At 41.4% G+C, this 24,001-nt stretch overlaps 1 protein-coding gene across 1 annotated transcript in view; it reads right to left on the bottom strand.

The window, feature by feature from the left end:
• nrip2 (nuclear receptor interacting protein 2) overlaps window positions 1-24,001 on the bottom strand; it is a 48,069-nt gene that overhangs the window by 20,341 nt on the left and 3,727 nt on the right. Inside the window, exon 2 of the mRNA XM_015976838.3 lies at window positions 2,311-2,625. Within this exon, the coding sequence (XP_015832324.3) occupies window positions 2,311-2,625 (315 nt within the window). The remainder of the gene's footprint in view (window positions 1-2,310; window positions 2,626-24,001) is intronic.

Below are 24,001 nucleotides of genomic sequence, written 5' to 3'. Positions count from 1 at the left end.
TGATTGGCCCATAAAGCGGATAAAGCTCTGTGATTTGTTCACTAAGCAGATAGAGCACTATGATTAGCCCACCATTATGGACCAATCACAGCTCTTTATGTGTTTGAAACCCCTCTAGAGAGCTGTGATTGGCTAGCCAGAGTCCTGGTAGGAGCTGCGGAGGTTCCAATGGAGCATGCCTAGACCAAACTTTGCAAAGCAAGAATTTGGTCTAGTTCACTAGGCTACAGATTACCTAGATGTGATCACAATTAACCTACCAGGGCTGGGCTGGGCTGATTTTCCAGAACTGCGCTGCTCTGGGTGGCTGCATGTTGGAGTAGCTCTGTTGACTATATGTAAGTTTTGCCTTTTCTCGGGCATTTTTTCTTCTAGTTTCTCAAGAAAAACTGTATTTTTTGGACACTTTACTTTTCTGTTTCTGGTGCTGTGAAGCTTGGAGGATTTTTACTGCTATTTTTTAGCTTTTTTCACTTTTTGAGCATTTGTTATGATGTGTAACCATGGCAACAAGCTGGTTTACAATCGGGAGCAGCTGCTTAACATTGGAAAGGCTGAAATAATACCTCAACTGAAGCCACAAATCCCAAATGAGCTAAAATGCAAGAAGCGTGGTGTCACGATCTGCTCCTACCTCCCTCTTACTCCTGCCCCTGATTAGTTTTTATTGGTCTCACCTGCCCCTTGTTGTTCCCTGTGTATTTATACCTCCCATCTTGTATGAGTCAGTGTTGGATCATTGTCGTATGTCGTCGTTCCCGCTGTATCATCTGCTATTAAATCCATTTTACTTTATGTGAGCCTGCATTTCTGCCTCCTGGTCAGCTCCACCACACACGGTCCACCACCACCCACACCGCATCATGACATGTGGGTGTAGAGCGGGAGCAAAACGGAGACAGAGAAAGAGGAAATTCAAACCATCTCTTCCATTGATCATAACGGGCAATGTGAGATCACTGGCCAACAAGATGGAGGAACTCTAAGCCCTTTCAAGGACTCAGCCAGAGTTTCGGCAGTTTCAGGACCGCTGGAGGAGATAATGCAAAGAAGTATTCTCCAGAGAATCAAGAAAATGATGGACAACCCTGAGCATTCTCTTCACAAGACTGTCCGACAACGGAAGAGTGTCTTCAGTCAGAGGCTTCTTCAGTTTCACTGCAACACTGACCGCTACTGGAGATCCTTCCTGCCAACAGCCATTGTAATATACAACAACTCTTTGATGACTTGATTATTATTATTATTCTGAGCTACTACAGCAATCAATTTCCCTCTGGGATTAATAAAGTATTTTTGAATGTAATTGAACTGAATTTGAAAGCACCATTAGACCGCAGCTGTAAATGATTTGCTTTTTTTTTTAAATCTTTAACCCTCCCACTGTCTTTATGGGTGACCCCGCGAGCAAAGTTGACCAATGAGCAAGATTGATGATTTATCCCTTGAGGTCCACGTGGCAGGGGTGAGGTGGTGCTCACTTATGTCCTCTTTTTAAATATTAAACAAGGTTCTTTTAGCTTCGGACATGAAGGTGCTTCGAGAACAGAAGAACAGCTGATAAAGATGCGTCACACAAACACCTTTGACATTTCTGACGAAGACCACAGACGACGGTCGAAACACATAAAGGTAACTCGAAACACCTTCATGTCCGAAGCTAAAAGAACCTTGTTTAATAAAAATTTTTGTTCAGTTTAGTTCATTAAAGCCATTTTACTGCATCTGATTTAGCCTTACATGTTTGTTTGTAACTAGTAGTCAATATTGAGGGTTGTATTCTATAATTAAACATTTAAAATCTGGACTGAAGAGCCGGTATTTTGTGTCCTTCCTGGTGTTTTTGGAGCATTAATGGTTCTCTGTCCTTCTGAAAAGGTTACTTTAAAGCATGAATGCCAACTAGTGCGCAAAAAATCTTGCCACCTGAGATGATCAAAATAATTATTAAAAAAATAACTTTTATTTGTGTCAGGGTCTTTTTAGTCTTTTATTTCCCAGTTTCGTCCTGAAAGACACACATCTTGGTCTTCTAAGCTCCAGCCTGCAGTGTCTCTGAGTTGAGTCCGTGTGGACGTGTAAACCAGGTTGATCTGTAATCATCGTGACTCACTTATCTGTGATACTGACCCGTCTGAGAGCTGCTGGGTTCTGCTAAGCTTTTCATATGTTCCAACGGAAAAGAAAAAGCAGAGCGGGCTTTAAGCGATGAGTCATGTGAGCACAGTGCTGCTTTCTTTGTGTCTTTTGTTTTCAGTTAGCATGCTGACTGTGGAGAGAATCTTTATCCATGTTTTTTGTGTTCGGTACCTTGCACTGAATAATTAAAGCCGCGAGGCGGGTTGAGCTGTCCGTGCTCTCGGGCTTCTCAGCTGAGCGTCCAGCCCCAGCCTCGCTGTTATCATCCTCCTCGTCCGACCGGAGGCTTTTCTCGCTTTCCTCCAGAGACTCCCTCTCCTCAGTTGAGTCATCCGCTGTGCTCTCACTCCTCTCCTCCACTTCGGCAGGTCCATCCTTTGTGTCGGCCAGAGGGGACCGAACTCTGCTGCTCGGGTCCCGGGCCTCACCTTGCAGCCGGGTGATGTTTCCCGCCAGCAGGCGCCGCTGGACTATGCTGTGAGGTTGCTTAAAAGAAGAAGAAAAAAAATGGATTAAGGAAAATGTTGAGTTCCATCATCTACTTTCTGCTGGATTTTTATTGGACATGTTTGCTTCTTCACAGTAACGTGAGGCGCCGCGGCAAGATTAAAGTCAAAATGACGATTAAAAGTCTAAATAGGATTTCCTGAACAAAGTCGAAAACCAACAACTTAGTTCCAGATAAAAAGTCGGAATGAATCAATAATTAGACATTTTATCAGTAAAGCTGCTATCAGTTGGCTACTTCCATAGCAGCACCCACAGCAAAACTTAGAACTTCCTTTAAATCTTCACAATAAGAGCTTCAAACATAGGGCATTTAAAGTTTATGAAAATAGTGGTAACACTTAAGTTTAAGGAACACAAATTAGCAATTAATTAGCTGCTAATTATACGCATATTAGTGGACTACTAAGTCTGAATTAGTCATTATTAAGATATTATTAGGTGCTTATTACCAGTGCTGTAATTCTAATATTAATAGGCCATAAATTAGGATTTTTATCATAATGGTTCGTTAACTCAAAGTAAAGGGTTTGTTGCTGATTAACGCATATGCTAATTAGCTCAAATCAATCCGTGGCTTTTAAAAAAGTAATTCAAGGGGAACTCATTCTTGCCTTAAAGTGGTTAATTAATACAGAACTACTAGTAATTAGGTATAAACAAAATCTGAATTTAGAATGGAGAACATTTTCTTACTTACAAGTGGTTAATTGATTGTTGTTTGGGCTCTAACATGTGGAGTTTAGTGTTTATTTACTTAATACCAGAACATAATATTTTTGGTTATTAATGCAGAATAACTATTCCCCTTGAATTACTTCTTTAAAAGCCACAGATTGATTTGAGCTAATTAGCATGTGCGTTAATCAGCAACAGACCTTTTACTTTAAGTTAACAAACCAGTATGAATGGCTTATTTTGATAAAACTCTTAATTTATGGCCTGTTAATATTGGAATTACAGCAATGGTAATAAGCACCTACTACTATCTTAATAATGACTCATTCAGACTTAGTAGTCGACTAATATGCATATGAATTGGCAGCTGATTAATGGTTAATGTCTGTTCCCTAAACTAAAGTGTTACCAAAATAGTTTATTAATGAATGATGAATGAAAGCCTTATAAGTCCCATAGTCATCATCACACTCTGGTAAAATTCATCTCCACATTTGACCCATCCTCGTGGAGGGGAGCAGTTGTGGCCACGTTCGGACACTATTTGGCAGTTTAACCTCCCGATCCAACCCCTTAAAGCTGAGTGTCAAGCGGGGAGGCATTGGGCCCCATTGTTTAAGTCTTTGCTATGACATGACCGGGAATCGAACCCCGATCTCCCAGTCTCAGTGCGGACACTCTACCACTAGGCCACCTAGTCGTTATCTGACGAAAAAAAGCCTGAGTGCACCTGGTTGAAGATGTAGAAGTAAGCTGGAAGAGAGAGTGGTAGAACATGACGGGATTTGGAGCCTTATTTCCTGATATTTGGACATCTCTCCACTGAGTTAGTTTGCTTGGCAAAGGTGAAGTTTTATCTCCACAAATAACACAAGCCTGGAGGAGTTTTGCTGTTTGGTTTTTCATTTGATCTTTAAAACCATTTTCTATTCACTTTCCTATGAAGAAAAGCATAAATAACCTGTAACTTTCAAGTGTTTTGAGTAACGAGTGTATTTTTGAGACTCTTGCTGGTAAATAAATGGTAAATGGTCTGTATTTGATAAAGTGGCTTCCAAAGCTCCACAACCCCCCATGGTGCTTTACAACACAACTAGTCATCCTCCTAAGCACACACACATTCATGCACTGATGGTAATAAACTACACTGTAGCCACAGCTACCCTGGGGCGCAAGGCTGTCAAGCACAGATGCCGCCGGTGCCTCTGAGCGAAAGAGAATGGATGGATGGATATTCATGTTTTCTTGAAAATTTAATTCTCTTTAGTGATCCTTTAATCTTATGTTAAGACAAATGAAATCCCTTACAACAATATTCAGCCATAGGCATCAGTGTCGAAACATTAGCTAATGTGAACTTTTACAGATATCCAGTCTAACATCCAGGCTGCCTGTTTAACTTTGACCTCTGCTTGTTACTTTACTGTCTGAGTCTGGAAACCCATCACATTCAGGAAGTCCTGATTCATGCCTGCCTTTTATATTTAGGTCATTTTTATTCGTATTCTTTTTTTTTTACCAGCCACTTTTCCCCACTGATATAACTTGAATGTTATCAGCATATTGTTTACAATATGAGCAGTATTGTTTTTTGGTTCAGATTAACGTCAGACTTCCACAGTTTCATGCTGTTGGTGACTGTTATGGAGCTAGGATTGGGATGCGGATAACTCTCTCTTTCTACAGCTCTAACAGAACCCTGCCCTCCTCTCCCAATGATTGGACAGGAATTCGAGAAACGTGATTGGTAGCTAAGACTCTTGCTCTCATTGGTTCCACTCAAGTTCCTCCCACCGACGCTAGAATTGAGACAAAATGATCTGTAACGCTGTAGATTTGAGGTTTGTACCTGTAGAATGAAATGTGTGTTTTGAGAGTTTTGATTTCAAACTTGTACCTTGATTTTTTTATTTTGGAAGTCTGCTAGGAAAAACCGAAAGTTTCATGTTTCTGAATGAATGTTTGATGTTACAAGCTGAGTAGTAAATGTACAAAATAAAAGTTTGATTTTACAAAATAAAAAATACATGTACAAAATGAAAATTTCCTGTTACAAAACAAGAAATACAAGTACAAACTGAGAATTACAAGTTAGAAAACTGAAGTTACAAGTTACAAATCCAAAGTTACGTGTCATGAAACATGTTCCAAGTTACAAAACTTGGTACAAGTTACATTGAATATTGTCCCAATCCTAGCTCCATAGACTGTCTGCCCTTTCTGTATCACATTAGCAGAAAATTGTATTTAAGCTGCCTGTTCCTCTATAATCTGATTGCTTTTGTTTTTACCAGAACACAATCTGTTCAGACCTCGAGCTCCTGCAACTCTAGCAGACTCAAATCATTATAAGGAGTTTGCTGCTTATTCCCTGTTTTCACAATACTTTTCCACAGAGACGTTTCATCAAATGCATCTTCAATTCAATTCAGTTCAGTTTATTAATATAGCGCCAAATCACGACAAGAGCCATCTCAAGACACTTCACAAAGTTAAAAAAACGAATGTGCTCCAGCAAAGAAAGAGCAAAGAAAGCAAAGCGTTTAGAAATCTCTGCATTAAGCATCTGAAGAAGATGAGAACAGAGGTTCTGTAAACAAGGATCTCTGATATTACTGGACCTTGAACATAAGACTTAAGAGAAAATTTAAATGTTTAGTTTTGCTGGTAAAGAAAACTACAAGTACTTCAGATCTAGCGATGGGTACCGAAATCGGTACTTTTTTAGGTACCGACCGAATTCCATAGTACCGACTGAGCACCGATTGACATCATTTGAAACGGTGCCTCGTTTCGGTACCCGTCCTTCATAATGAGAACTTGCCTAGACAGCTGCGCATGCGCAAGAGCGTTATGTCGTCGGTCCCTGCGAGCCAGTTGTAAACAGAGCAGCATGGTAGAAAGAACGCACGCTAACGCTTGGGTCCACTTCACTAAATGTGATGGGTAACTGGGTGATGATGAAACCAGTGACAACGATCTAAGTGAGACATCCTCATCTTAATCTGCTCCGGTAGGTAAATAAAATGTTTAAGATAACGTTAGCTTGATATATTAGCTTCCGTTCCGCTAATGGTGCGTTCGCTTTCTCCTCGGAACTCCAATTTTCCGATTAGAAGAACATGAACGCGCTCTAAAGTTTGGCTTCACTTTACTACATGCGACGGGTGATTGGGTGAAGATGAAACCAGCGACAACGATCTAAGTGTGAGGCATCATCGTTTTAATCTGCTCCAGCAGCTAAATAAACTGTTTAAGATAACGTTAGCTTGGTATGTTAGCTTCCATTGCCACCATTGTTATCAGCTAATGGTGCATTCGCTTTCTCCTCGGAAATTCTAACTTCCCAGTAGGAAAAATCTAATGAAAAAGGACGGCAAAAGGAATGAAGATACACAGTAAATTTAGTTCACAGTAAACATGTTTGCTTCAGTTTAATTATCAGCTTATAAAACTACAAGGACGATGTTAAAATACAAACAGTTGTCTGTTATTTATCGTGATATTTATCAAATATGGTTATAAATTGAGAAAAATATGTATTTAATTATAAAAGAGAATGAAAATATTAAACACTCAAAAGTATCTAAAATTGGTACCGTAATGTACCGGTATCGATTGGGAATTGGTACCGGATCGATTCAAATGTCAAAGGTACCCATCCCTAATCAGATCACTACGTACATAGCATTCATCGTAAACGGCGTCAGAGACACTCGTTTGAATAGATCTACCATTTCTCTTCCCTCTGGAAAGTCCTTCTGTCTGAGTACAACCAAACAAAACCACTTCTGCACTGAATGTTTGTAGAACCGAGAGGGCAAAAAAACATTTTCTTTACTAATCTGTCAGTTTCACATTTGGTCAAACTGTGTCTGTGCTGCTGCTGTTGCTCAGACGGTTGTTATATAAAAGTGGTTCAGCAGGGTTGATCTTATGGTCACATCTTGATCTGGTTCAGAAGCAGGTTGAGATTAGAAACCATAATGATGTGGTTAGTTAAGGTGAGGAATGTGGTTTATGTGAATGATGTCACATGTAAGATAATTAATTGTAAACAGTTATAAATGAGAACAAAGCTCACTGTGGGGGACATTCTCAGCTCTTTTTGCTCACTGGAGTTTATCCACTTTAGGTGTCATAAAAATGATTTTTAGGCTGGGGAGGAGGTTAGCTCTGTCTGGTTTTCCACCCACTTAAAATCAAGCCCTGTCTGCCTCTTACAATCAGTGGGTAGTGAGCGAAATGTTGTGATAATCAGACATATTGGATTAAAGCAGTTCTCTTCAATGTATGAAGTGTTTTCGGGAACCAAACTGCAGGTTGATGGGTTTCGTGTATATTTTGCACTAAGAACATCTAGGAAGCATAAGTGAAAACATTAATAGATGCTGGGCTTTATATTTATCAAAACTCTTTCAGCAAAGCTGAAGAGATTTTCTGGACCAAAGAAGTTTATATTTCCAGTAGGGCCGGGACTTAAACGCGTTAATTATGATTAATTAATTAGAAAAAAATGACTAAAAAAAAACACATTTAATCACAGCTTGCATTTCGAGAAAGGCGGAACCTTTGTTATTGCACGATTTCCTCGTAGACCGAATATCACTGACGCACACAACAATGCACAGTGCTAATGGCTACTAAAATGGGATAAAAACAGAAAGAAGTTGCCTTGCTTTGACTGATGCAGGATTTAGGAAAGCCGCCCGCCTCTTTTCTTAACTTGGAAAAAAAAACTTCCAGACAACAACGGAGTCCGTGTTGCGGACATTTTTCAGAGATCGTCTCTGCTGCGGCTGCCCGGTGGCACCGGAAACTTTACAAAAGTTACGGTAAGCTATATTTTTAACATTTACGTAACATCTGTGCAGCGCTGAAAGCTCCAGACAGAATAATTCTGTGCCCTAACAGTAGTTTATGAAAGTAGTCAGACAAACGAGAGGCACCTGGCTGCCGCTGGGAGAACGCTCCGTGTTCTCACTACTCTGTAAACAATCACAAACAACGTGTCTTAAAGTTGAAAACAGAAGTTTAAGTTAAAACAGAAACACTCTAAAAATGCGATTAATTTAGATTAATTAATTACAAAGCCTCTAATTAATTAGATTAAAATTTTTAATCGAGTCACTGCCCTAATTTCCATTAAATATATGCTGTAGGTCACATTCTTTGGTGGCAGGGCTAAAAGTAAAAACAGGAAGAAGGTTGTGTGTTATGACCCTGAGCTAGTTAACATTTTCTGACCCCCATCTGAGCTGCTAATGAACTATCTGAACTTTTCTGAGCTGGTGAATCTAGTCACCCACCCAAATATCAGTCAGATTACAGATATATTTGATCTTTCAAGGGAGCTCTTGTTTTATTTTCAGCTAGCTAGGAGCTGCTCAGTAGCTATTGATGTTTTTGAGCCCTCACGCTTCCCAGAAATGCAACACAAACCTAGCTATAGGAGGGCATCTGGCTCAAACTTGCAGAAGACGTGTCGTGTTTCATAAAAACAAACAATGTTGAACAAGAATCTGCTTTTAGACCTGCAGAAAGAGAAAGACAAACCAAAAAACGGGGACACACGACAATGCAACATGAGCTAAATATCACTGTATCAACCTAATGAGGAAATATAAAATCAACAGTGTTTTGCTGAACAATCACACAATAATAAATCTGTGCATTTAGTGCCAACCAAAGTGTTAAGACGTGTTCAAAATGCTAAATCCATACCTATGAGAACATTTGTCATAAATGTATTGTATTAATGGAAGATGTTTGGTTTTCCATTATGCAATTATTTGGCTTTTTCCAACCAGCTATAGTTGGTGTCACAAGTCTTTTTCATTGTTCTTTTGATTGGAAACCAAATATGTAGCTTTCAATTCATCAGTGTTTCTCTGTTGTTGGTGTAGATTTATAGAAAGTCATATTCTAAATGTTCAGAACAGCTATCCAGATATATGTGAGGTATTTTTAAGGCAGTTATTTATTAGAATTAATTTTGAGGGTAATGCTAACACAACTGTGTGTGCAACACATTCTCACTCCAAGCGCGTCAAAAACAAACGCTTGTTCAGACACCCTCCGCCTCAGACCCCTGACACCAAAAGTGCCCTTTTTCGTTACTTATGTGCGAAAAGGGGTTTTTCCCTTTTCTGACTGCAGATCCCAATGCAGCGTTACACTGACGCGATGGGATGTCCGCAGCCAGGGCACCAAACAAGCTCATTGTTCCTCACCCTAACCTTATCCTCTTATTTAACCTTCCCCTCACCCCTATCCTAACCTTAACCATCTTGCTAGCGAACATGTTAGTGATGTCAAGGGAAGTCAATGACTACAGAGGGGAATGTGGAACAGAGAGGTCTACATGAAGAAGGAGAGAGACAAACAGAGAGGTCTACACGAAGAAGAGGGAGAGGAACAGAGAGATCAACATGATAAAGAAGAGGGACAAGATGACAATTCCAGCAATGCTCATCATGGAGAAGAACCTGAAATGCACTTTAGGTGCATGGTTTTCAATGTCATTGTGGACACCATCCTGCAAGAGCTATCAGACAGGTTTTCCCATCTTTGGCTTGTGTCTGAGAAATTTTAATTCATCACTAAAATGGATCAGATGACAAAAACTGAGCTGGAAGAATCAGTTACCACATTTGCCATGACTACCTCTGATGTTTCCAGAGATATAATTCAAGAAATATACCCAGCAAGCCATCTACTGAAGGGTTGCAACGCTCTTGAGAAGCTAAATTTCCTCATTCAGGAGAATCTTGATTTGGTGTTCCCGAATTTGACAGTAGCCCTTAGAGTATTCCTCACCATGCCTTTGACAGTTGCATCTGCTGAGAGATCATTTAGCAAGCTAAAGCTTATTAAAACACACCTTCGTTCGAGTTTGAGCAATGATCGCTTGACTCAGTTGGTAGCGATCTCAGTGTGGCGCGGTCTATCTCATTTGATGCTATTCTTGACCAATGGGCGAGTGTAAAGGCACGACATGTTACAGTTTAGTGTAAACATTCGTACATCGAGTACAAGCTGTTGTTCAGATATGTTATATTTGTACTACAGAGAATGTAGCGAGCATTTTTGTTACACATCATTAATTATTTAACTTTTGTTGTTGTTGAGCTGTTCACCTGTTGCAATATATAACATAAAATAAAAGTGAATATCAACAAGATTTTTACTCTTAAACATAAAAATAAATCTGGTTGGAAGCAATGGGATGGTGTCGTGTGTGTGTGTGTGTGTGTGTGGGGGGGGGGGGGGGGCTCAATTATGTGGTTGCATACCCCTCATAAAGTAAGTAGCTGCGCCCCTGATTGTTAGTTAATTAGTGGCAAGCTGCTTGGCAGCTGTCTTGGTAATCTTTGGTAGTGAGTATATTTTTTATGTTTTGCTAATGGTGTGAATGGAGCAGATTACATATAAGATTTTCTTCTATCTGCTCCTTTTCATTTAAGTATTGTACGTTGTATTTGTTCTTTTTATTATTTTGTAAAGTTACTATGTTTTTAAATGAAATAAAAGTTGGTAAAAAATATATTTTGTCTTATATCTACTGAAATTAGAGCCACATCTGATTTTTAGACTGATGCTAAACATATATGATCATTATTTGATTCTGATACTTTGGCCTCTGTGATTAAAGTTTAATCTCATTTGCAGCAGAAAACCTGGTCAGACCGGTTCTAATCTAAAATATGGAAAAATGTGGTTTGATTCAAAGCTGAAATGAGCATTAAGACGTTTGAGTCTGGAGAGCAATCTGCTCTTAGACAGTCAGCATTTTTTATTTGACACATTGACATAAAATTGATGGAAGTTTGTGCAAAAAGCTTCTTTGGTGCTCAGACTGTAATTCTGGCTCCTCTTAGTTGCTGTTTAAAGCCTGGTTGGTGCTTTTTTTAGGTTTTGCCTGACATTCAGAAGTTGGTTTTCTTACACACTTTCATTTGTAAATATGATAAAGATTTCGTTATCAGCTACGTCTGATTTTAAAGGTCAACTTTACTCATATATTAATACACTTAGATTTAGGGCTGCTCAATTAATCGAATTTTAATCACGATTACGATCTGAGTTTCGAACGATTATAAAAACAAAACAAGCCGATTATTTGCTCCTCCCACTTGCACTGCCCTGAGTTGCAAGCTCCTCCCTGACAGTGTTGCCAACTTGGCGACTTTGACGCTATTTCTAGCAGCTTCTCAGACCCCCTTCTTGACTTTTTAAATCTTAAAAGTACCTAGTGAGCACCTCAGAAACATCTCTGGTAAGCCTTTGCTACTTTCTGGATAACTGTCATCGAAATTTCCTGCAGGTTAGCTAAACACTCCGCTTGCGCTCCGTTCTTCAGGATATTAGGAAAGTGAATGATGTAGTGATGTGTCGGTCGCTAAAGAAACCGCTCTCGGAGCCGGCTCCCTGTTGGAGTAACCAGAACGAGTGACACACACCGTACCTGCGGACTCCTGAGCCGCTAAAAACGGCTAAATGTGCGCGTGCGGCGTGCTAAACACACGTGCAGCTTGCCCCGATTGCTGAGACCGGGTTGTGGGGTGGGGGGTGCAGCTGTGGTTGGGACAATTATTACATTAACTGACAGGACTTGTAAATACATAGTTTATAAATAAGGTAGAAATAAGTTCCTCACGCTGATAAATAATAACTAATCTCTCTGAGGACACGGTGCTAGTGCACTCTCCTACAGCACCTTGACACGACTCAATAAATGTTATGCAACATTTTGTGAACATCAATTTATTTGCATGTATTTGTTATAAATGCCACTGCATAATTCTTGCTGTCAGTATTTGCAAGACATTGGTATTTGGGTCTGTACTGGTTAGACTTAAATGAGTTAAACCATGGACGTAACTTTCACTTTAGAAGTGGGGGGGACACCGGGGGGGGGGGGGGGGGAATCTTTACAGTATGCTTTAATGGGAAACAGGCTTCAACACAAACGGTTGTTTTCCGCTTAGTCCTAGAGCTCAACCAGTGTCAATTTAATATAGCGTAATACTGTTTTTGGATGGTATAAAGTGCAGGGGTCAAAACTTGACTTTGGAAAAAGTGGGGGGGACATGTCCCCCCTGTCCCCCCCCCCCCCAAATTACGTCCATGAGTTAAACCAAGGTCTATAGCCCTTGGGTCATAGACTATGAGCTATAAGTATATTGGTCTTTTTATACTGGGAATCAGGAGTTATTTTAGTGATCATCTTGTTTCTTATTTCTTTTTGTCCTGATTGTGCCCCGAGCAATTTTATGACTGAATAAAAACAAATAAAATCAACATAAATTGGAAAATCGTCTTAAATAATCGAGATCTCAATTTCAGTCACAATAATCGTGATTATTATTTTTGCCATAATCGAGCAGCCCTACTTACATTGTCCCTAGGTGGAGTGAATGCCTTGTACTCTGGGAGAAAAAAGTTGTGGGATGTGTGTTTGAGCACGGGGAATTCATCCAGAGGAGAATGTAGCTTCAGACGACATGATTTGGAGTCTTATTTCCTGATATTTGGAGATCTCTCCTCTGACTGGATAATAGCAACGTGATGCTACAGCTGACTGTTTGCTTAGCAACTTTGCTGTTTTATCTCCACAAAAAATTCAAGCCTGAAGAAGTTCTGCCATGTGGTGGAGTTGCTAATGCTAATTCCTACTAGCGGAGATGTTCTCTGCTGTTTCTTGGACACTGAACCAACAACAGCCTTCCCGATTGCAGGTCAGTAGATCTGTCAGGATTTTCTGAACCGTGCATTTTCCCAACTATTTTCCATCAGAAGCTACAGTTGGAGATAGCTGTAGGAGACTATTTTAATGTTCAGCCTGCATGAAAAACTCAGTGTGACCCCTTTTCATCAGAAATAATCATTAAAATGTTTTTAAGTGAGTGCTTTTAAATTAGTCAGAGACAACATCTAAATGAGGTTTACAGGGGGCGATGGTGGCACAGGAGTTAAGTACTGTAATCGGAAGGTTGCAGGTTCGAGCCCCGCTCAGTCTGTCGCTGTCGTTGTGTCCTTGGGCAAGACACTTAACCCACCTTGCCTGCTGGTGGTGGTCGGAGGGACTGGTGGCGCCGGTGCTCGGCAGCCTCGCCTCTGTCAGTGCGCCCCAGGGCAGCTGTGGCTACACTGTAGCTCATCCCCACCAGTGTGTGAATGTGTGTGTGAATGGGTGAATGACTGATGGTGTTGTAAAGCGCCTTGGGGGGTTCCAGGACTCTAGAAGGCGCTATATCAAATACAGGCCATTTTTTAGATTTAAAATTGAAAACACATTTAACTCACAGAGGGAATTTCAGTTATTACAAAAAAACCTTTCAGGGTAAATAAGACGCATTTATCTCATTCAGAAATCAGATACAATTTAAATGGATCCCGTTTTCTGTCAGATTTGAGTTTTTCCCTTTCTCTGTCTTCTTTCGCAATTTGGGAAATTCTTGTTAAAATCCTGCAGTAATTTTTACAAACAGAATCTACCTGAAATGATCGTAACTGCAGCCGTCATAATGATCTAAACGTGTCTATTCCATCTCTTGCACTGGGATGCTTTAATGTCTCCAGGTGGAAAATTAGCACCACCAGCTGTTTTATCTTGAGGAACTAACAACTGTTATTTGCATAACGGTGGGAGTTGAATAGTGCATCATTTGCATTTATTTCACCCATTTTCACAAAATCAAACTTTGCACCGGCTTCAGGCAGAGACTCGTACATATAAATAAAACCTGATTAACCAAAAAGGACTAAAATCAAAGTTCTATCCAGTACAGAACTCTTCTTAATTATTAGTGTTGGTGTGTCAGCGGCTGCTCTGTACTTTTACTTTTCCGTCCAATGAGACCCAGCAGTGACAGAACAAGTCGTTTTCTGCAAACTGCACGGAGTCTTTTCACAAACTGTCAAGTGTGACAAATGTGTCCCCTTTGTGACGCATCCCGAGGTTTCAGCACATTTCCACTGGCGGTGTGTTAACAGACTGAGTATGTAAACTGGCTGCAATCATATGTCCCTCTGATGGCTTTAATGCTGTGAAATGTGATGAGAACAGCAGGCGGCAGGGTCCCATGAAGAGTAAATCTGCTGTGCTGCTTCGTTTGACAGTTATTCATTTCAGAGTTGAAGCAGCTGAAATCCCTGACCGTCGTTCTGGTTCCTGACCCTGAAAGGCGTCAGAAATATTTTAGCTCATTTATACAGTCAGGATTGTATTTATTTAAAACCAAACTGTGTGTAGTTCTGACCATCTCGGCCAGCGTTTGATAACCATGTTCGGTTTGGTTGCCATGACTCACTACGGAACTTGTTCCTTTGGGTCCATTCATACGTGTGCTGTTGCTGATTTTACTGATGTGGGCCCTGTGGTGACCGCTGAGCTCCAACCAGTTAAAACCAGTCTCCAACCAGCAGGTTAGATGCGTTTAATGCATAACACCAGAAATCCTCCTCCTCGTCTCTGTCACCGTCTCTTTGGCTCAGTCTCTCTTCTGTATTTCTGCCTCTGTGACTCAGATTAGTGGCTGATTGCCATGTGGACTAATTATCTGACAGCAACAGGCTCGTCTCTCTCATCCATCTGGTCACATGAGCTTTCTAATGCCCTGTTTCTTATTCTCGTGGACATCTCCAGTGGATGACTTCCTGTCTCAACGACCGTGCTGCTTCGCATGTGGCTGTCTCCCTACATTCTGTTTTCTGCCCCCGTAATAAACCTGTAACTCTGGGTGAGTTTCGTTACTTTTGCGAATGTATTTGCCACCATTTGAAGTCAAGATGGTGATGCTCAGTTTTTCTGATGAATCTCAGAATAGCAGCGGAAGGAATTTTAAACATCTACTAGTTTATTTAGGCAAACATGGCCGAACAAACACAATAGACACAAACGGAGTCAACAGCCATTTTACTGTAGATCATCTGCTGCCAGATGATGATGATTGTTCATGAAACTGGACAGATCTTAACAAATGTCTCATTATTGGGTGTGCACCAGTAAACCCCATTACAGAAGCGTATTGGTCTCATAGCGAAAAAAATAATTAGCAGCATTATGTTGAGTTTATAATTAAAGAGTCTCTAAATAGGCTTAATTAGCTATTAGCTATCCACTTAATTAATAATGCATTACAGAATTAGTAAGTCATGTATTAGTTACCTCCCAATCATTATGACATATCTAAATTGTGTAACAGTGAAAGTAAAAATGGATTAATAAGAACTTTGTTCATGGTTTGTTAAGTATGAATAAGCCATGAATAAACAGCTTTTACATGAAACTAGTCATTAGAAGTTAAGCATTAATTAATGTGTTAGTCAGTTGCTTAAAGTACTTTGTTAATGGTTTGTTACATATGAATAAGAAATGAGTAAACAGCTTTTACAAGGGACTAATCATTTAAAACAAAGCATTAATTTATGCATTGGTTAACTGTTTATTAAGTAAGAGTCATTGTTAATTATTTGTTAGTAGTTACTTACATGTTTGTTCATGTGTAATTAAGGCTAAATAAGTTGTAGTTATTATAAAGTGTTACCAGATAGTTTTTGTTATAACAAGAATCTAAAACTTGGTATTTTAAGAAAGTTTCTCATAAAATGAGTTTGATATCTCAGGGTTTCCCCCAGAAAATGAGTTAAGGATGGCGGAGGGGATCGGCCATCGGGGGAGGGGGGGGGGTGGGTGGGAGGGTTGCGCGCTCCGTCCCGCAGCGCTCCTCCGTGAGAGCGGTGGTGGGGGTGGGGGGGTTGCACACGTTCCGCTGCTGTTTCTCACCAGTATCACCTGATGGAGGGCTCTAGTTTTGTTGCACCATTCGTGTCAGCAGACACGGTTGGGTCGGAGAGGGGGGCGGGGCATGACGCTTACCCTGGCGGGTGGCCAAGCAAAGCGCCAGGGGAAACCCTGATATCTCGTTATAATGAGACAGGAAACACCAACATCTCACGGGATGTTTAAATCTCAGACGTAGAGGATGAAGTGTCAGAGGGAGCCACTTAATGCCTTTTTAAAAAACTTTAATCTATTTGAGCAACATATATCCGGGTACTTCAGTCAAGCTGCCCTCCACTGCTTTACTGGGATTTTTATGGCAATAGTTGCATTTTACTCTTGTTAACCCCTCAGATCAGTCGTTAGCTTGTCAGTTCAGTCAGAAGCTAGCTCTATTTCTCCAAACTGAGGCTGTTCAATAAGCAAGCAAGCAAGTAGTTTTTAACCAGAAACACCATTTCCTAACTAATACAGAGATACAAAAAAAATGCTCATTTATCCTAGAACTTAAGTTTTCTTGTGATAAAAAAGGAAACAGATTATTGAAGATTTATTTTTGTTTAAAAGGGTCGTTGCTCTAAATCCAACTTTTCCTCTAACTCAAGTTCGTTGTGACCTCCAGCTTCTTGGTTTGGATCTTGTTTGCATGAGTCTTGTGTCATTCATGAACGGCGTCAGACGAGTGGTGACTGATGTCTGCAGCTGGAAGCGTCAGATTTTTGAGTTTGGGTCAGAGTGGAATCTGAAAATGTGACTCGTATCTTAGACCTCAACAGGAGGTTACGGTAAAACAAGTCTCCGTTTAATAAAGTCTGCTTCTCACGAACTCTGTGCTGTTGTATCGACATACCAAACCATCAGAGCGCACCGTGTCACGGTGCAAAGGAAAACAGAAGACGGTAAAGTAAACGTCATCTGGTGTCCCGAAACAAACAGCCTCACCACACCGAGGTCATGTTACACTAAATAACATTCAACCTGATGTAGTGACTCACTCATCTGTTGTTTGATGTTCTTAGGCTGTGTTGACATGTTTGCATTAATTACACTGATACATGAACCTTCTGTGCCACAGGTTTTATGTTTATTCATTTAGCAGACGCTTTTATCCAGAACGACTTACAATTTATAACCTATAAGGCATGTTTTGTGAACAGTCTGAAGAAACTCAAATTTATTTCATCTTATAGAAAAAATGATTCACAATACATGTCAAATATACCAAAATTACATCTAGCGAGGCATAATTTAAATATTTGTACCTCTTGTTTGGTTTGGAGTCGTATTTTCTTTCTTTCTTTCCTCTTTTTTTTGTTTTCTCTGGTATTTTTAGCCTCCCATCGTCCACCGCTGCACCAAGGGAGCAGCTGAGGGAGGGTCACCGCCCTTCCACCGCTCCAGATGCCAGAGAGTGAGACAGGTCCACGCCTCCTACTTGTCCTGGAGCTAATAATACCGGCTGCATCTGAGCTGATTTATCATGGTTTGTTTTGTTGCAGGAAGATGCAAACGCCCAGGAGATTCAATGGTTAATTTTTGCATTGAATTCAATTCAAATTCAAAGACAATTTATTAATCCCAGAGGGAAATTAGAGTTTCAGTACACACAATTCTGAGATCAGACATACATAAATAGGCAAAGACACATGACAAGAATTGGTGACTGTGATCATTCGCAACCCGAGTCGCGCTACCTTATTAGAGATCAGAGGGTTACATGAGGATTGGTTCAGGTGGAGGAAAAAAAAGGCACTTCAGAATTACCCTCCACAGGGAGGGCAGCTTTGCTCTGCAAAAAAAAAAACACCTCAGACAGATATGCAACAGACTTCAGACATAACACAACATAAGTGTCCACTAGGTGGAGAGGTAGGGTTTGGGGCTCTCCACACGTCAGTGAATGAAGCTGCGCTCGTCACCTCCGTTTGGACAGGGGTGGGAGGTCGTTGGGCACAGTGAAGCTTGCTTTATGCTTGACACATTCACTTTCCGCTTGGTGATGGAACGCACTTCACAACTTGCAGCGTTTATGGTTCATGCGGCTCGTCTCTGCGGTGAGCCAATATTCCCCCAAACTGTAGGGGGCAGCATGGAGCTCTACGGCATGCATCCAACACTACACCATAGTAGAAGTAAAAATGACTGTTTACAACATGGCATTCCAGCATTTTTTAACAGCGTTCTCGTCTTTTCCGACAGTGCGAGCTATTTCTCTCCAAGAATTATTAACAACATGTTGATCACGGTGATCTCTGAGAGCTGAATCATACAAATGTCTGTATTTACAAACCTCTGCCATACTAGTTCTTGCCAGTCCGCCATGTTTTTCCATGGTTAGAAAATTTCCTAGGTGCGTGGTGTGGAAAGTTTGGGCCGTGCGGAGGCGCGGTGGAGGGGCGTGGTTGTTAAAATGTCGCAATTTGCCGCGCGGAGCCGTGCGAACCTCGCGGACGTGTCAAGCATAAACCAAGCTTTACTCCTGGAACGATTCAGCGGCCTTCACAGCTTGCAGTCCCGACCAGGTTGGGATAGGGAGACAGAGTTGCCATGGCGACAGTGGGGGGTAGTCGTTTCAGCCTCACAGGCTCAAGGGTACCAGATTCAGATAAAAAATAGTTTTGGGGCCGGACAGATAATTCCCTATCTGTCTTAAAGTTCCGCTGGTCCTCAACCTCTCAAAATCCAATAATGGCATAAATTAATCCATCCCAGTCCGTGCTGATTCGTCCACTCGCTCCTTGATCGCATCCATCTTTTGTGCCAATGCATGAATCTCAGCTGATTCTCTTCACCTCTGAAGGGAATATTTATCTCCTTGAGAAACAAAAACCACCTTGGTTCATGTTGAATACCTGATCCAAAGTTATTTTAGTCTTTTAAAACAGACACCAGATCAAATTCATAAGATGTGATGACAGAAGGACACCTCCACAGTTTGTTTTCTGTCTGACAGTTCTGCTTCCAGGCCCAGACCTGTAGCTTTTGATCATCCTCAAACTGGAGACAGGTCAACACACACACACACACACACACACACACACACACACACACACACACACACACACACACACACACACACACACACACACACACACACACACACACACACACACACACACACACACACACACACACACACACACACACACGCGGCTCTCAGACCCACTCATCTGTAAGAGTTGCACATGAGCAAATAGACAGCTGAGCTGCAAGCCGATGAGTAATGCCCGGGAATCAACAGCGGCATCATTTATTTTTTCTTTTGGATTCAAAGTTTCATTTTAAATTTTGTAATTTTAAAGACAAAAATATACATAGTTTTTTTTCCCTTCATTCATTTCTCGTCTTTTCCCGGATTTTTGACCAACATGAGTCCAAACAGGGTCGTCTTCAACGTTCTGATGCGATTTTGTCACCGATCACTGGTGAATCACCACAAAAGGGCCTTTTTACATTCATTGAGTACTTTCATTTATCATTTATTTGCAATAAAACATTCATTACCTCAGTTTCTTTCTGAGTTTATGGACATATTTTACTTCAGCCCTCAAAGGAAAACCTGACAGTTTGCAAAAGCAACAATCCGTTAAGATAGAAGCTTTAAATAAGGCTTAATATAAAAAAGAATTGGCCAAAAATCCTCCACAGCAATGGAGCCGCTTAATGTAGCGACTGTTTACAGTAGACAGTAACACAATCATGTGGGTCATGCTGGGCTCAGGTGCTGGAGATGCTGTGAACAGACTTCTCTACCCAACAGGAGAACACGTGTGCACTAAAGTAACCCGTGATACGTTCTATTCACGCCACGCTGCAGAAAACACACCCGCCACCTCCACCTCCTCGCCGACCCCATATCTCTGACTTCATTCTTTTCTGTCGCTTTTGAGCCAGAGAGTTGAATTTCGCCCTTTTTGTGCTCACTGCTGCCCTGCATTTGCAGCACAACATGGCTGGAGCGATGCTGCTGCTGCGTCTGAGAGTGAGAGGGCCTCCGGCTAAAGAGCAGCAAAACAAACTCCGTCTTACGTAATAGCTCTGCTGCTGAATTACACGCAGCGGACAGGCCAGCACAAACGACCGGGGAGAGAAACAAGGTTACAGCAAGGAAGCTGATATTTTCAGCCATGTTTTTAGTTTCATATCACAGCAAGGGTTTGGAAACCTGATTTATGATGACCACCATAGGTGACTGATCGTAGCAAACATAAAAATGGCTTTGAAACCATTTATTTTACAGATATTGAGCTAAAATTTGGAGTCATTCACATCAGATCACACAAGATCTCAGTGCTGTTTTCAACACTTGACCGAGACGGCTGTAACTTCATCGTGTTTCAGCATCTGAGTTTGAAACTCTGGTCTGAAAGTAGGCAGAAAGGACTCCTTGGCTTTGATTTGGGATTTCATTTGTAAGACGTAATTAAGTTCACATGAGACATTTAGAGTTTAATTAAACTTGCAACCTTTCTGACCGTCTACAAAGGGTTAAAGAGGGTCTCTGTATCTCCCATAACACCGGATCCCCGTGTGCTGTAAGTCCTCTACTGCACATGCTGTACACGTGGGACTGTCTGCACTCAAACAGAAAATGCTGCCGTAGCGAGGAGAAGACACGCAGGGAGGAAGCCCAGAGATTGTTGTGGTAGGAACAACTTGATCCTCAGCACCAGACCAGATATCTGACTTTGAATTTCAGGAAATGGAAGTTAAGCCTTGATCAGTGGGCGTTAGAACTCAAATCCCAATAGAAAAGGGCATGGCGGTACCTCCACTTCCTGAGAGTCCTGAAATATTAATCTGACGAAGGAGCTGATGAGCTGCTCCACTGAGAATGACGTGCCGTACACCCGTGTGATTGTCAAGCTTATCCAAGGTCCACAAAGCGTCCTTCACTCCAAAAAAATCACGACACCCGCTGTCTCAAGAGGGCACCCAGCATACTGCCGAACTGCACACACACGGGACACTGGCAGGAGATGAAGTACGCTGAGGTCATGATAAACTCTGAGACAGTAGGTCTGTTTCCATTAGACATGTTTTGGAAGATGGGAGGAAGGAAGGTGATGAGGAAAATAAAATGGCACTGTCCTCTCAGCCATTGTGTTTACACCTATCTCCTGCAGTAGCTTCTGACAGAAAACAGACGGTGAAACTCTAGGATTAGAGAATCCTGACAGATCTACGTCACACTGTCACTAACATTCATGGATTCACCCATCTGGACTCGCGACGGGGAAGGCTGTTGTTGGTTTAGCGTCCAGGAAACAGCAGAGAACATCTAGCTAGCAGAAGCTAACCGTTAGCATTAGCAAGTCCTTGATGCTTATGTTATTTGTGGAGATAAAATGGAGTAAAATGATCAGATTCATCTAATGCTGGCTCAGTCAATCATTCGTATACTGAAAGAAAACAACAAATATCTAAATAAAGCAACTCAGCAACCAGACTTCCATAGCCTGGCAAGCCAGACTAAATAAATGTATTATTTAGTCTGGCAACGCTCCATTGACGGCTCTCGGTTGTGGGGCGGGTTCTACCGTTGTCTTTCAAAGGATCTCCGCATGCTACTGGACAATGGATGTGACATACTCACCGCAACAGCTATCGGTAAATGAGGCGGTCCGCAGTTGAAGAAGGAGAAAAAAGAATTTTTTTTCTAAAAAAAAGGCACTTAAATACATCTATCTGCTCCTGATTCTGATGAAGCCCAAGTTCTAATAGTCCAACATGGATGTAAAAGCCATTTCAAACGAGCTGTCGCCATCTTGTTTCACTCTGTTGCATCATCCCACCCTTCAGGCATATAGAGTGCCCTGATTGGCCCACAAAGCGGATAAAGCTCTGTGATTTGTTCACTAAGCAGATAGAGCACTATGATTGGCCCACCATTATGGACCAATCACAGCTCTTTATGTGTTTGAAACCCCTCTAGAGAGCTGTGATTGGCCAGCCAGAGTGCTGTTAGGGGCTGCAGAGGTTCCAGTGGAGCGTTCCTAGACCAAACTTGGCAAAGCAAGAATTGGGTCTAGTTCACTAGGCTAAGACCCAAGAGACAAAGATTCATCCCGAGTGTGGGAGTGTTAACAGATTTCATCTTTACATGCAGACAAGTTAATTAACTGTGCAAGAAAACAACAAAAATATAGACGAGTGAGAAATAAGTTTTTGTTGTTTGGAACCTAAAGCCTGAGGAAAAGTAGGCCATGAATTAGATTAAAGCCCCAAACAGGAAAGTAGAAGGTGAGTGTGAAGGCAAATAAGAATCTCACACAGCTGTAGCCAGATGATCTTATCTTTAGTCTGTGAAGGGCTAGCCTGCAACCCACTTCAGAAACACAACACGCTTTTCTTTTCATTTACAATCCATCTACACCGAACCAGAACGGGCTTTCTGCTCAGGGGTCCTGCAGATACGGCAAAGGACTAGCTCATCATCTCCATCGGTTTTCCAGAGCGTTTCTGATAGAAACTACTACTAAACTTTATTTATATAGCGCCTTCACATGGCCCAAGGACCAAACAAAGCGCTGCACAGCCGAAATAAACAGTAAAAAAAAACAAACATATAAAACCATTTAAAAACCAACAAAAACATGCAGATAAAATCTAGGCGGGGCAGCAAAAATTGCAAAGCCATCCGTTAACGAGGCTCTTCTTGAATAAAAGCTAAAGAATAAAAGTGAGTTTTCAGCTGGCTCTTAAAGCTGCCGAGCGTGGTGGCCTGCTTAACACATGCAGGTAGCTCATTCCAGAGCCTCGGCCCCAGCACCGAGAAAGCACGACCCCCTCGAGATTGTGGTCTGTGTTTAGGAACGACCAACAGTCCTTGTTTTGCTGACCGAAGGTTCCTTACGGGAACATAAGGATGGATCAGAGCCGCCAGATAACGTGGAGCCAACTAATTTAAACATTTAAAAACAAACACCAGAACTTTAAACGAAATTCTAAAAGAGACTGGAAGCCAGTGTAGGGATGCCAAGACGGGCGTGATGTGTTCCGATCTCCTGGTACCGGTCGGTAACCTGGCTGCAGATACGGCAAAGGACTAGCTGATCATCTCCATCAGTTTTCCGGAGCGTTTCTGATCGAAACACTTGAATAGATACCGTTTAAATCAGCTCCCAGCAGCCACATCTGTGCCACAGACTTTTAAAACGTATTTTTATATAAAAGACAAACCTCATTTTGTCTTTGAGGGGGAAATTCATGAGCAGATTCTCCTGCTGTGAATACAGAATAATAAGCTGGTAATAAATGACTTGCACATTAAGCTCCTTGAATCTAAAAGAGTTGAGGGACAAACTCATTTTAGATGTTATCTTTTATTGTGTTAAGGTGCATGAGAGGATTAAAGTCTGCGTTCTCTTAGAGACAAATACACCAAGTGCCCTGCAGCCACGAGCTCTAGACATGATCTGAGCTCACCAGAACATACGGTTAAGGATGAACTTGGATACATTTTCTATTTTAGCATTTATAGTTTGTTTATTTGGTTTGTTATTGTAAATAATGGCCTCATTATGTATGTGTAGCTGAATGAACAGATTTTATTTTTTTGCATTTGTTGGGATCCATCCAACATTCTCCTTTGTGTGACTTAAACTGAAAATGGGGTGACAAGTTTAGTCTCTCTCAAAGGTAACCCCCAAATTCCACTACCTCCGCTCCGCTCCGACACGAAGGCCGGAGCAAAATCGGTCCCGTTGTAGTCAATCAGAGCAATTCCACTACTGCGGCCGTGCTCCGGCAGTGCGCCGCCCTCTGTTCCGGCGTCCGGCAAAAATAGAATCGATCCTATTTTTGCCGGACGCCGGAGCACCTCCACAGTCATTGGACAGAAATCACAACCGCCCAACAGGAAAAGGAGCAAGCACAACTTCCGTTTTT

The sequence above is a fragment of the Nothobranchius furzeri genome, chromosome 1 (assembly GCF_043380555.1).
Source record: "Nothobranchius furzeri strain GRZ-AD chromosome 1, NfurGRZ-RIMD1, whole genome shotgun sequence".
NCBI classification, from domain to species: Eukaryota; Metazoa; Chordata; class Actinopteri; order Cyprinodontiformes; family Nothobranchiidae; genus Nothobranchius; species Nothobranchius furzeri.
The sequence above is the reverse complement of the archived record's forward strand: the minus strand, read 5'-3'. Positions and strand labels throughout refer to the sequence as shown.